Raw genomic sequence first — 15,179 nt, forward strand, 5'->3', positions numbered from 1 at the left:
AGAAAAAGAAGAAGGCCTAAGAGGAGGTTTATGGATGTGGTGAGAGATGACATGCAGGTGATGGGTGTAACAGAGCAAGATGGAGAGGACAGAAAGATACAGAAAAAGACGATCCACTGTTGAGCATTAATCTGAGTCTTCAGATGATACACACATTGTAAGATAGCTTATACATGTCATTTTCAAAGAAATTATATATATATATATATATATATATATATATATATATATATATATATATATATTATATAATATATATATATATATATATATATATATATATATATATATATATGTTATGTGATTCAGCCATTGTAAGAGAAGACCAGCTGTGTGCTCTACCTCAGTGCTCATCTTTTTCCGCAGTAACCTTTCAACCTCAGGCTGTGGTTTCCTCTCAAAAGTCAAAATCACAGTAAACTGTTGGTGCCATGTGCTTGGTATCGTGTTGATTTGCTACCAGGACAGCCATGTTTATCACTTAAGTGAACAGGAAACGTATCCTTACCACAATAAAAACAGTACCATAATTAAGCAATAAAGCAATTACTTCCAGATCCCTTCTGTCACAATCATGCATCAGAAACCACGGAAAGCATGTTTTCTTATGTTAAAGCTTTCACTGCTTCAAAGTGGACATATGTGCGTGGTAAGTTTTAAGGCTAATATTTTCTGATGGCTCTCCGTGCCCCAATTCTAAAACGCTAGGTCTGACTATGTATGTTTTTTTTTGTTTTTTTTTTACATAAATAGAAAACGCTCAACTTTAGAACACAATTTTACGCAGCTAATGAATATATATTAAGTTTGTAAAGAAACAACTTTGACTTGAAAGTTACTGAACTTATTCTTTATGGTAAATTAATATTTTTTATTTCTGCACAATATCTATCTATCTATCTATCTATCTATCTATCTATCTATCTATCTATCTATCTATCTATCTATCTATCTATCTATCTATCATATAGTGTCATTCATATTTATCTATCTACAGTATCCTGTGAGTTTTTCTCTGTTTTTTTTTGTTTCTACTGCTATATTCATCTAAATTTCCCCTTAGGCTTTAAAAAATTTATCTCATCTAATCTAATCCTTAAATTGCAGACTTGTCATTTTTGACGATATTGTCCAAATCTCTTGCGGCCCTGTCATCTTCTCTTTTCTTCTGCTATTTCTTTATAACTTTTATTAAAATGGATACCTCCTGAAGAGCACACCCAGGTCAGAAGGTGAGCTGCTGGCTCTTCTGTCATTTGTGTCTCATTATTAATTGGCAAATGGATAAGAAAACAAGTAAAGCTTAATATTGATAAATGCGGTTGTTTAAGACTCTGAACCCTTATCTGTGCCTTTTTAGTCATAACAAGCAAATTCACTAAAACGAAGCACAAACATCCCAGCGTTGCAATAATTTCTTCAGCAGTACTAACTGGTTTTTACTTAACAAATTGCACTGTAACAAAAAAAAATCTTCTCTGTAGCCCTGCAAGACCAAACTGGAAGACCCCTGATTTAGGATATAAAAATAAAAATGGCACCTAAATATTCAAACATCAAACACCACCATTTTCAATTTCTGCATTTAGCATAAGCTGCACACAACAACCTGCATAACAACAGACAGGCAGTGGAAACATAAGGCAGTCACGCTGTAAATCAAGCAAGTCCTCGAGTGATAAAGAGGACAACTAACGTCACACCTTAGTTCGAAGGTCGTAACGCTGCTCCTTATGGCTTCCCAAGTCCACCACATGCACAATGTCGTCCACGGTGATGGAGGTCTCAGCAATATTTGTGGCCAAGATGATTTTGCGCATGCCAGCAGGTGGCGTCTGAAAAATTGCCTGCTGGTTCATCATAGGGAGGTTGGAATGGACTGTGGAAATAAAGCAACATGGTGTCAATTTAATTTACAATAAACTACCTAAAATACACGCCAACTGCCAAGGAAAGAATCGCTACATAGGAATGGACGACTGAACATCTTGAAGTACCTTCTAAAAGATCTCAGCTGTGTTTGTAGTCATTTGTCTACGGAAATGGAACTTTTAAAAAACGCTCATCGTCAGTCATCCAGTACAACATACAGGTAACAGGATGCAAGTCAATTTTTTAGACCCCACAATACGCAGAGATTATATGATATATAGAATTTTGGTTCCTTTTCAACACCCACCCAATCTCTATATATAATCTTCATTTGGATCTTGATCTTTGTTTGTCCGCGAATGAATTAGAAGAAGAAGCACTAGATGGCAGTAGAGAGACAGCTAAAACATAGGCATTGCATTAAGAATCTTCTCCAGGCTTATACTACTGAAGACTGTAGTACTCCAGTCACACCTCAAAACACAGACATTCAAACTAAACAAATTGTTGTGCTTTAAATTAACTAATCTTTATATATAATCTTTATTTGGATCTTGATCTTTGTTTGTCCGCGAATTCATGTTCCCCTGACACTGCCTTGGTTGTTACTTTCGTTTACAAACACTGTCGATAGCACTCTTTGTGTTTAGATCTGGCGTCGACACCGTGCTTTGTGTTTAGATCTGGCATCGACACCTGCTTCGTTGTCGAGACTGTGTTTTTTTGTGTTTCTATCGACCGTCGTTGGCAGCACTTCGTCCAAATTGAATGTTCACCCACTTCTTGGAGTCGGCAGTCAGAGTATATAAGTCGGACACACTTCTGTGATTTTCCATCAGTCGGCGTTTGGAGTTCAAGAAAGAAGCATTGCTTCTTCCTTACTCTTTGGATTGCCACAAAGCAACCTGCGAGATTGGAGAAAGGTTGAGAAGAGATCGTGAGAGGAAACGACAGCGTCGTGAAAACAAGACGGACTTGAATGGAGAGAAGCAGAAATGCTCCTCCACCACCACATAATTACTATTTCGACAGTGATTCCAAGTAGGCCGTTCCTATTGAATCAATGTCCAAGGGTTTTGTTTTGTAATTTTGTTTCCCTTATAAAAAATCATAATGCTGTGCGACGAAGGACCCAGTTCACGACTGGCAGCCGCGTTTAAACAGGGAGCCCTTCACAGACAACTTTAACACGCGCAACGTAGTTGGACGCACATGGCTAGTTAAGTAATAAAATTACAGTTTGTGCATAGTTTGATATCTCAGCCTTAAAGACGTTCACATGTTCACTGTAACCCTTTTTTTTTTTTTTTTAATAGAAGCCAATTCTTACTGTTCATAGAACCAGCTATTTAATTCTATTTCTTCCTCATGCTCCCATTCCTTAGTTTGGAGACTTTCTTTTTAATTTCCTGAGATCCTTCAAATGTTTTCTGGACTGGAACAGGTTTACTAATTCTCAATCATTTAATTTTTTTTCCCCCCTCTCATTTCTTTTCAAATATTTTACTAAGGCAGCTACTTTATGATGAATAGCCGCAGGTTTAAATGGCCACATTAGCAGTTGAGCTTTTGGTTTCTTTTTTATGCGCATCTCACTGTTAAGAAAACAAGAAACAATTAAATCTGTGAATACACCTGTTCATATGTTAGAAAAGTAAAGCCGATCTCGCATTACGTGATATCTAGTTATTAGGTATGTCAGACTTGTTAACTGCATTGTTGATCTCATCGCTGGACCATAAACTGACACCACTGAAAAATCGGTGGACATTTCACATTTACTGAATGTGTGATGATCTTTCAGCACAGCTGTCCTTGCCTCTTTCTCTGACAGATATTAAGATGCTGCCTAACAAAGTTGCCGCTGTGCAAATGGTTAACAAGTACAACGCATTCGGTATCAATCCCGGACATTTTTCTATTCTTCCATTCTGTCGTGCTATGTAAAACACAAGACATCAGAGAGATGAGCTTCTCTTCTGTTTGTGAGGTCCAAAGCACCCGTGTAGCTCAGTCCTCGTCGCTCGATTCTGTACTTTCAGATGAGCATTCACTGGTCGTCAGCTCTCATGCACACACGGAGCCTGCTCCTCCGACGATTGCCAGGGCCAGTCATGGGCTAGCTGGACTCAGTTGCTTGGCACAAAGTCTTCTCTTCACAGTACAGGCTGAGGTTTGCTTTTTCTCACATGCAATGTTAAACTGAGCCTGAAGCTGTTGTGCTGTGAGGCGCCTGTGATCACACAAGCTGGTGAGCCTCAGAAACTCTTCTTCTGATTGGCTCTTGACTTTGGCTCGGCCAGATCTCTTCCTATCAGAGTTTCTTCCAGTTTCCAGTTGCCTTTGGATTGTGTAGGACAAAACTGGACTCACAGACACTTGGATTTTTATTGTAATTTTTCTAAATGAACGGCCTACACTTCTAAGGGTAATAATGCTCAGTCTCTCTTGATTTGTTAATTGCCGTTTTCTTGTCTTTATCCTGGCATATTGTCCAAGTAGCACTTCAGAGGTTGCAGTAACACAGTCTGCTCCAGCTCTGAGAGGTTTTCAGTAATCAACACAAGTTGGGACACCTGTGCAAACTGTTTGCTTCCAATTGCAAGGCTTCATTTACTTGAATTGCTGCAGCACATCTGTAGGTTGTAACCTATTAGTGGTTCCGTGAAGAAGACCCATTTGTAATATTCTGAAATTTCCTGTTTTTTTTGAAGTTTTTGTTAACCTAAATTTAAACCTCTGGCAGTTTACTGCTTTACCTAACGCTAACTAATTAAATCCAAAGAAAAACTGGAAAAACTGAGGGTTTCTAAAACGTATGACTGGTAATGTATACGGACATTGTTTTTGAGGCTGTCCGTTCAGTGACAGACCTTTTGATTCAACTAAAGTGTCTGTTCCAGTCTCACCTGGTAAAAGAAGTTGTTTTCCAGACTGAAATGATGGCTTCTCCAAGAGTCTTTCCTGAACACCTCGGATATCTTGCCACCCTGGCAGAAAACACAGAATCCCCCCTAAAAAAAAAAAAAATACCAAGAGAAGAAGCTCATAGGTTAGAAAAGGACCACTCATCAGTAGCTACCGCGGTCACTCCCGGGGTGTCTGATACAGTAGACATCGACTCTGCGTGATTCTTTAGTGTGGTCTATAGAACTACTTTAATGTCAAATGTTATTATACACCACAGCCTTACTAACAACAGATCAGTAAGTCTAACATCACCACCTTGGAAGTTAAGAAAGAAGATACAGTAATCCCTCACCTATCGCGGGGGTTACGTTCCAGCGCCCCCCGCGATAGGTGAAAATCCGCGAAGTAGCGACCTATATTTATTTTATTATTTATACATATTTTAAGGCTTTATGAACCCTTCCCACACTCTTATAAACCTTTCTCACTCTCTTGTTAACCTTTCCCACACTCTTATAAACACTTCCTATGCTCTTAAACACTTTCTACATTCTTAAACACTGCACACTGCACGCAGCGATCAGACGTCAATGTGTCTGCACTCGCTTTGTGAAGGGGGGCAGCTGAACTCACGCTGAGCAGAAATGGACTTTGTGCTGCTTCTGCCAAAATGCCTGCTTGTCGCTCTGCGTGTTAGGAAGAAGGAGGAGTGTGTGTGTGCGTGTGTGAGGGCTGAACACACGTTCGCTCAAACCCCCCTCCCCGGAGGCGCAGTTCGCATTGTCAAGGGGGTGGGGAGCTGAATGAACGCTAAGGAGAAGTGGACTTTGTGCTGGCTTTGTGCTACTTGTCGCTCTGCCTGTCAATAATTTAAAAGCATGTACATCACCAATTTTCCTGTCTCACTGTCTTGTCTTGCGTGAAGTTAAAATGTTTTATAATAGTGAGATGTTACTCATATCCTTAGCCCAACATCCACATATCATATGTGTTAACAAAGTGTGTTTTATAAGTTTACATGTGTTTAAAGCATGTGGGATGGGTATTTTAAGGCTTAAACTATAAAAATGTTTATATGGTCTTTCTATATCGCGGATTTTCTGCTGTTGCTGATGGGTCTGAAACATAACTTCCGCGATAGGCGGGCAATCACTTGTATTTAAAAACCCGCGAAGTCGTGAATCCGCGAAAAGTGAACCGCGAAGTAGCGAGGGATTACTGTACTGAGAACAAGTCTGGTGTCTTACCAAACTAGTTTGCTTCCAGAACCTTCCAGGTCTACAGTATTCATCACTTCATCCTTCTCCATCACCATTAACTATTTCAGGTTCACATGCAGTCGGTCTCAGTCACTACTGGGTTCATTTTCAGAAAGTCTTTAACAAAGTTACAAAAAGACCTCTTGACGGTTCTTCCTATCGATCATTCGTGTAGCACACTCTACCATTGTCCTCTTTACCTCGATGCGTTTTTTATTTTTGACCTTTCCCTTCCCATTCCAACTTTGTTTACAAATTGAAGTTTTCCTTTCCCAGGTTTTTCTCGGTTTATAAAAATATCACTTGGTTGGTTATTAAGGGATTTTACTTTTCTTTCAGAGAATTAGATGAGCAGACAAGACTATTTATCTGTATCCATCCCTGCTCATCCAGTTCAGATTTAAAGGAGGCTGCTGCTTATCTAGGCAGCAGTGCGCAAAAGACAACAACCAACTTTAGACTGTGTGCCTGCCCGTGGTGAGCAATAGAAAAAAATGTCTTATTTATATCCAGTGGTAAAATTGTAAAAGGTGCTAGAGTGTAGTGATGCCAATGCATTCACCACAGGTGTTGTTACTGCAGGGTCTCTGTGTTCAGATCGGTTGGGTGGCACCACAATAACACAGCAGTCCAGTGTACTGGGCGCATTTGCTCCTGATATGGTGTTTACACCAACTCCCTGTGTCTGTGTGACTACTCCGGTTTTAAACTGACATCTCCACAGATGTGGTGTCAGAGAGTGGGGATGTGTTGCATGAGGACTAGCACATGCAGATAAGAAATTTCCTTTACTCTGTACATGTGATGATTGTAACCCCCTAAACCAGCAGTCTCAAACTCCGGTCTTGGAGGTCCGCAGTGGCTGCAGGTTTTCATTCTAACCCTTTTCTTAATTGGTGACCAGTTTTTGCGGCTAATTAACTCCTTTTTCATTCATTTTAATTGACTTGTTTTATAAGATTTGTACCCCTGAATTTCTTCATCGTTCCTCTTAATTGTTTCAGTTCTTTCCTTAAACAGAAATGAAATGTGAAGTGAGGGAGCCAACAGAAGACCAACTAAGTCAGGGCCTCAAACTCCAACCAGTGGCTTCATTAGGCGCCGATTCTTGTTGTTAATTAAACTCATCCTTTAATTCCAGGGCTTGTTTGCTGTTCTCATTGTGCAATAGCAGACATTTCTGAAGTGATTGATTTTCTCTTTTCTAAGAGCTCTGGTCAAATGTTTTGTGGACCTGAGCAGATCAACATTCCTGAGACCTTCATCTTTCTTTATTTTCAGATATTGCATGATGGTCACAGTTTGCTGGTCGTGTTTTGGCTCATTTTAGATGTTATTATTGTTTAGCTGCTAATTAAGAAAAAAGAAACAATTAAGTGGTCTGCACCTTCAAGAGCAAGTCAGTGAAAATGAATGGAAAAGGAGCTAATTAGCAGCAAAAACAGGTCATTAGATAAGAAAAGAGTTAGAATGAAAACCTGCAGCCACTGCGGCCCTCCAGGACTGGAGCTTGAGACCACTGCTATAAACCTATAAATTCACCACAGTGTAAATGTGATTGTCGGTGAGAGTGGGTTCTTTTCTGGCAGTTTAAGTTCCTCATTTATTGAAAAAAAAATTTCACTCAATAAAGCCCCCTGTATGTATTCTATGGCTGTCATGAAATGGTATCCTTTAGGATTTTTGGCAACCAGCATAATCCTTTTTATTTTGTTTTCCCTTTATCAATGATAGATAGATAGATAGATAGATAGATAGATAGATAGATAGATAGATAGATAGATAGATAGATAGATAGATAGATAGATAGATAGATAGATAGATAGATAGATAGATAGATAGATAGATAGATAGATAGAGGGCTGAGTAAACAGAGTCTACCACATGACGACAAATGACATCTCACCTGGCTCTCGGTTGACATCGATATATTCAATTACATCAGCTGCAAGGTCCAGATCTGGGCTGGGATCCTCGTCCTTAGAAAGCTGAAAAGAACACAACATGCTGTTCAACCAGAGAAGCATCGGCAGCTTCACCCATCACTCAGTAAACACCCCAGGACTAACAGCAGGGACACTCCAATCAGGTCTCTTTTAGGGTCCATGCTGATCACCGATTTCATGTTACTGAATTGGCCGATTCAGATTTTTTTTTCTTTGTCCCTTTTAAAAAAACATTTTCCACTAAGCTCATGCATAACCAGACATAAAGAAGCCTTATGTTTAAAATTATTGAAAGTGTTTACTTTGGCATTTTTATAATTCATCTTCAAATTTTAGGTGTTACCCGTTCATATTTTATTAACAAAACAAAATTCTGCACACTCATTACCAAATAAATACAGATATATAGATAGATATATAGATAGATAGATCTATCTATATCTATATCTATATATATATTATAAATATATAAATATACTTAAATAAATAAAATTTTCTTAAAGCATACAAACAGAATATGCCTAAAATATTGTATCCATCACTGGAGACAGGGGAGGCAGAGTCTCACCTATCACCATGAAAATTTAAAAAAAAACTAATAATGATAACATAAAATAAACTTGTCCACTGGTCTGTGCTATAAATTTGTTTTCTGTATGATTTTTATAGTCAAAATCGCTGAACTGGCACATTTCCTGTTCAAATACAGAGGAGAAACGCGAGGTGTGGCAGCGACGAGATGAGCCTCCCCTCACCTTGGACTGTATATCTTCTCACATGTTGGTTCAAAGAAATAGTTGCTACTTAAATGTATATATAAAGCCACTTGTACATTTTAATGATTTTAATCATTAATTACACTTCAGCTTTTTTTCTGTTAAAATATATATTTACTATGTTTACACAATTTTTAGTTTTATTCCCCCCCCCCCCCCAGAGTATCAGCTAGACATCCCTAATTCTACAGGTGTCATAAATAAAATGCAAATAAAATAGGGATGAATATGGATTACCATTTTAATTCTGTATTATCTACTTGTTTCTTACTAAAACGTCTACTGTATGACACACACACACACACACACAGTAACCACAGTACAAACCTCTTAGAGAAGTAGCAGCTCTAAGACACGTCCACTAGATGCTGATCAAGAAGACAGGAGGCTAACAGGCTTCACAAATTTACAAGAGACTGAAAACGCGAGCTGCAGTACTTAACACAGGCTCACTCACACTCTGGACTCGGACAAGCAGTGTGCATTTTAAATAATGACCCACACAATCTCCAAAAACCTTAATCCAATTCAGTGTTGAAGGAGGCGAGGCCTAACCCCCTCGGGCAGACACATCCACGCCAGCCTAAGTGAGAATCGTCATCTAACTCAAACTGCACATCTTTTGATTGTGATTGTGGGCCAAACACTGGAATACCACAGAAAACCCGACCCGACGTGGGGAGGAAATGCAGCCCCCGATAGAGACAATGACTGGCCATGAGATTTGAACTAAAGAGACTGGATCCACGAGCCACCAGTGCTAACTGCTGCTCCAGTGAGCTGCCCACTTTTAGACATACCAAGCACAGTGACAGCCTACAGAATCAACCAACGGACATGAAGTAGAAACAGGCCATGAAGTAAGCAGGAGCTACCGACCAACGGCAGACCTGGCATTATCACCGTCACATCCATTTTACCTTTAATATAAGAGCCACAACAAACCTAAAGGACAAAATAAAAAGTCTGAATTAATGAAAGTAGCCTTTGTTGCCCTTATTCTAACTGCACAAGGTGACTCCTCCGATTCCTTGTTCTTAAGTTTATTACTTAACTTTCTGTAATGTAACGGCTAACTCTGCAACCTTCTCTCACGCCGGTAAAGTCTGCCTTACTGCTGACTGTTTACAGGAAGTTCACAGCAACAAAAAAAATGTCTTGTAGCTCATTGACCATAATACCTAACATAAGGGACTACAACAACTATATTAATGTAAAGATTAGAAAAGCAGATACTAAAAAAAACGTCTTTTTGTGATCAGCCAATTTACAGATAGAGTCTTTTGTAGTCAAAAATCAGTCGATTTAGATCAGTGGCCAGTCAGTCAGAGCTCAGTCAGCGTTCTAAGGAGCTCAGTAATTTCGCTTACTTTCCACTAACGGTAGCATTAATTGTTGTAGATTTAGAAAACATTACAGATGTCCAGAGATGCTGTAAAGGAGAGCGTGGTCAGCACCCAGACTAGCCACGACAAGACCGCACAGAGCGTATCGTCACGCCAGGGCAGTTCAAACCAAAGGCTCCTTCACGTCTGAGCACTTTACATTTTCGTTCACGTGTGTGTTTTCCACAGGTGGTTTATTTAAAAATATTTCAGTACAAGTACATCTGCTTGCATCACTAAGAGTATATGACAGGGTGCCTTAGCGTGTGGATTATGCGCCACAAGTAACATGAGCGTTTTCACAGATATTTTTAATATTGTTTGCTGCTATCCAGCTTTAGTCACTATAGAGGCCCATTTTATCAGAGCTTTGTTATCTCCATTCTGCATGAAAACATGAGATTAAAATTCCTCCTCGGCCATCACTACAAACCACATGGGGTAAGTAACGTTAAAAAAACAGGATCATTTTTGGGTGGAGTATTCCATTAAGATAATAAGGTATTTTACCCAGTGAATCTTACCAGTTTGAAACCATTAATACTTTTCTTTGAAAGTAACAGGTGGTATTTTGCACATAAGTAAAGGACAAGCAGCAGAGCTAACCACTGCACCACCATGCTGCAGTATCACAGATCCAGCATTCTGGGATCAAATCTTCCTGCAGTCGTCCAGCGTGGAGTTTACATGCTGACCTTTGTCCGTGTGGCTGGAGTGAGTCGGCCAGTTTTATTCTCACATCCCAAAGACACACAACTCTAGGGGCTGGCAGCCTGCCACTTGATGCCATCAGGACCACCTCCACTCTACCACAATACTAAACAAGATTATGTGGGTTTGAAAATGCTATTTTATTAAAGGAATATGCAAGTGAAATTATTGAGCATACTTTGGATCCAAAAAAAATTCTGACTTCTTTGATTTCTTTTTTTTTTCCTCCAATATAAGGAATGACATTGAATGCGATTTTGACTGAAAACCCCAATTACATGATAAAGAAGGCCATTGTATGCCATCTTTGAGAGTTTCATTATGGAAAGCAGACAAGGCAAATATGAAACGAGAAAAGCACTTACTGAATTGCGAATGAAGTGGCACACAGATTAGGTAAATTAGCAAAAGTCTTAAGCTCTGTGCTTGCAAATCCACATGCCGCACACGTTAAGAAAAGAAGAATGGCTCAGAACTCGGAGAGCTGCCTTGTTCTTCCCTGCAGCTCATGAAGGGTCTCCCTGTGACACAAACGGAGGTGAAAAACCGCAGAGGAAACTGATTGGCTCAGTTTACTGTCAGAGATTTTAACGTCTCCATATAGAAATATATGCATAGTTTTAATACAACTCTACAGGGACGACTTTCCTGGAGTGTAAGCTGTTTTAATTAAAACCAGGGGTCTCCAACCTTTTTTCCCCTGAGAGCTACTTTTACAAAATGAAAATGGCCGAGAGCTCCTCATGTTTTCTAACGTTTATTCTCATAGCTTATTTCAACCCAAACAAACTGAATACGCTTGTTTTGCCTGAACATTTACAAAATGTTGGTGTCCACAACTCACATTTTGCATTAAAACATCACAAAAAATATTTAGTTCACCTGCAAGTGCATTTTGTACGTCTGTATGCATTTTCTAGCGTATCTCACACTATTGAATTAAAACATGAATGATGTCGAAACAAAACAGTGCAATTCCAAATCCACAGATATTCCTTATTCATTTGTCATTTTGTCACATGTCACTGTGTCACTTTATTCACAGGTCTAGTTTCATGGGTGATGTGTTTTATTAGTTGGTCAGATGACTGGCACTGCATGGAGTCAACAAGAGAGGCAGGTGTCTGGTGGAGTGGAGCCACTGAGGTTCACTCTTATAGAGTCATTTCAATGTTCGTCTGTCAGTCTTGTTCTGAACTTTGATTTCATGACATTCATGTCAGACTCACAGAGGTATGAAGACCCAAACAAAGCAGACATTTTCAGAGCCCATTGGTGAAGATTCTTATAGTTATCTCCAGAAATGCTGAGAATGCTGTTGAGACTTTAACTGCACATTATTTTGAAGGTTTACTAATACAGTGGAACCTCTAGATACGAGTTTAATTCGTTCCAGAACTGAGCTTGTATAGCGAATTTCTCGTATCTAGAACAAACTTCCCCATTGAAAATAATGGAAATCCAGTTAATCCGTTCTGCACCCCAAATATATTAACATAAAAATCAATTTTCCTAATAAATAACACTGATAAATTATATATACTGTAGTCTACCTTTAATAAATAACACTGGTAAATAATATAACTGATTATTAAAAGAATCAAAACAGGTGTCCAAAGTGCAGTAGAGCATTCAATAAATCTTTAAATAAATAATCCTTAAAACAGTTGTGAAGTGGAGGTTTAAAATACACAAGAATAACAATCCTTTAACACGAGGTTAAAACGTCAACAAGAAGCAGTCTTTAAAAACAGATGACAATCCCCGGTGCTTCTTCTCTGTTAGCGTCTCACCTATTTCTCCCATGCGGGCTCTAAAACAGGCGAGACACTCTTAATGCAGCTGACCTTCTCTACACCGTCCTGCTTCAGCTGTTTGGCTCGCCTGTTCAGCTACACGCGAGCCTACGCGAGCCTGCGCGAGCCTGCCTGCCTGCCCCCTCTCTCTCTCTCTCTCTCTCTCTCTCTTACTTTTTCTCCCCCTTAACCTGCTCGCGCTTCTCTATATATGCGGGGAGGACATGGCAGCTGCAGCCCATCAGCCACAGGAACAATCATGGATGTGGGCAGTTTCCCACCTGTGCACTTAAGTGAGAAACGCAGACACCGCAGATCGCGGCTCGCAACTGCTACCACGCCCCCTTGCTAAGCCGCGAGCTATACCCACAGCCTGGCTCGTGGCTCGTTACGCGAACCAATGCTCGTATTTAGAGCTGAATTTTTCGCTCATACTTTCCTCGTATTTTGAATTTCTCGTATACAGAGGTGCTCGTATCTCGAGGTTCCACTGTATATTTATATCTATACTAATAAAAGGCAAAGCCCTCACTGACTCAATGACTGACTGACTGACTCACTCATCACTAATTCTCTAACTTCCTGTGTAGGTAAAAGGCTGAACTTTGGCAGGCTCATTCCTTACAGCTTACTTACAAAAGTTAGGCAGGTTTCATTTCGAAATTCAAAGCGTAACGGTCATAACTGGAACCTCTTTTTTGTCCATATACTGTAATGGACTGCAGCTCGCTGGCCGTGGGAGGCGGAGTTGCGTATCGCGTCATCACGCCTCCCACGTAATCACGTGAACTGACTGTGAACGCAGTACGTAGAAAACAAGGAAGACCCCCAAAGAGCGCTGAAGAAAACATTCATTACACAATTGAGAAGGCAGCGAAACAATAAGAAGCGAGCGAGTGACGCATACAAGCACATTCATAAGTGCAGCTAAGGCGGAAACAAAGCACGGTGTAAACCGTAAGTTTAAATTAAGTTTGGCAAGATTGCTTTTCTCCTGTACAACTATACGTTGCATTCTCAATAGTAAGCTTGCACGACTTGGTCATATTACAACCGGAGTGCTGAACTGACAACGTGGTATACAAAGAGAACTATAACAATCGTAATAAACGAACAATAAAATAGCGGAGAACCCGTGGATTAAATAAAAAGGCTGCTTCCTTGCGAAGCAAGGAAAAAGGATGGCCTTATATGGCGTTCCGATGTTTTGTTCCCAGAGTCATTTAGTTCTCACTGTTGCTTTATGGCCCAGTGCTCCATCATGCTGGATTGTTCATTGTTGGTCACCAAACTGTTCTTGGATGGTTGGGAGAAGTTGATCTTGGAGGATGTTTTGGTCCCATTCTTTATTCATGGCTGTGGTTTTTAGGCAAAATTGTGAGTGGGCCCACTGCCTTGACTGAGAAGCAACCCCACATCACATGAATGGTCTCAGGATCGCCCACCCCTAATTTGACTAATCAAATTTACAAATTTATGTAGGATTCATTAACCCTTTAGCGAGCTACTTGGAAAGGGGCGGCAAGCTACCGGTAGCTCACAAGCGTCGTGTTGGAGACCCCTGATCTATACCATTACACACAACAACAAGTCCGCACATTCTGTGAGAGAGTAAAAGGAAACAATAAAAGGGTGACATGGCCTGTGCATGAAGTGTTTTGGTGTGCAGTGTAAAAAAAAAAAAAAAAGGAAATATATAGTACTGTGTATGTCTTAGAAATAGCATGAGGAGACGGCTGAAATAGTTAAGTACAGGAATGTTCTAGATGCTGCCATGTACCCAGGAAGACTTGGCAGTTGTCATGTGCACAGTTTCCATAAAAAGATAAGAGCTAAACTTAAAGAGATACTGAGACAGACTGTGGTATAGCGGGTGTGCGGCAAAGCAGCTGGTCAGTTTTTAATAAATAAATAATGAAATTGCAGGCTCGAACTGGATTTACTAGTCACCAGTGCTAATCACTGCGCCAGCAAGCTGCCCTCCTTTAGAAATACCAGGCTCAGTGACAGCCGGTGGACAAGAAGTGGAAATAGGCCCTAAAGTAAGAAGGAGCTACAGACCAACCGCAGCACTGGCACTATCACATTCAGTGGTGGGCAACATGACCTAGACAGGCAATTTACCGTTAAGAGAGGCACAACAAACCTACTGAAACACCACACAGGACAGGACACATTAGGAAATAATAACCAGTGCCTGCCTATTAAAAGGAGTCACTCCTTGGAAATGTTTATGCTTTGTTACACAACATTGAGCCAACCAACTTCTAAAACCAACTGCCTGCACCAGTGGTGTGTCTTATTAAAGGAGGTGAATACTTTTGCAATCAATTCTTTTGTGTTCTATTTTAGTAATTCACTCAGCGGGATGGAAAATGGATGGATGGATGGATGGATTTACACCACTTTGCAGGGAACCGTTTTCACTTCGACATTAAAAGAGTCTCTTTCTGTTGATTACCATGACAAAAGTTAAATGAAATTCTCTGGGTATTAGCGTAGTATAAGAAGAAAATGCTGCGGT

General features: G+C 40.0%; 2 protein-coding genes across 2 annotated transcripts in view; both read right to left on the minus strand.

The window, feature by feature from the left end:
• LOC114653992 (alanine aminotransferase 2-like) overlaps positions 1–15,179 on the minus strand; it is a 493,749-nt gene that overhangs the window by 428,109 nt on the left and 50,461 nt on the right. The window lies entirely within an intron of this gene.
• dhx30 (DEAH (Asp-Glu-Ala-His) box helicase 30) overlaps positions 1–15,179 on the minus strand; it is a 57,239-nt gene that overhangs the window by 18,606 nt on the left and 23,454 nt on the right. The window contains 3 exon segments of the mRNA XM_051929022.1: positions 1,704–1,879; positions 4,782–4,886; positions 7,948–8,029. Of these exon segments, the coding sequence (XP_051784982.1) occupies positions 1,704–1,879; positions 4,782–4,886; positions 7,948–8,029 (363 nt within the window).

This window comes from Erpetoichthys calabaricus, chromosome 6 (genome assembly GCF_900747795.2).
Source record: "Erpetoichthys calabaricus chromosome 6, fErpCal1.3, whole genome shotgun sequence".
Classification (NCBI taxonomy): Eukaryota; Metazoa; Chordata; class Cladistia; order Polypteriformes; family Polypteridae; genus Erpetoichthys; species Erpetoichthys calabaricus.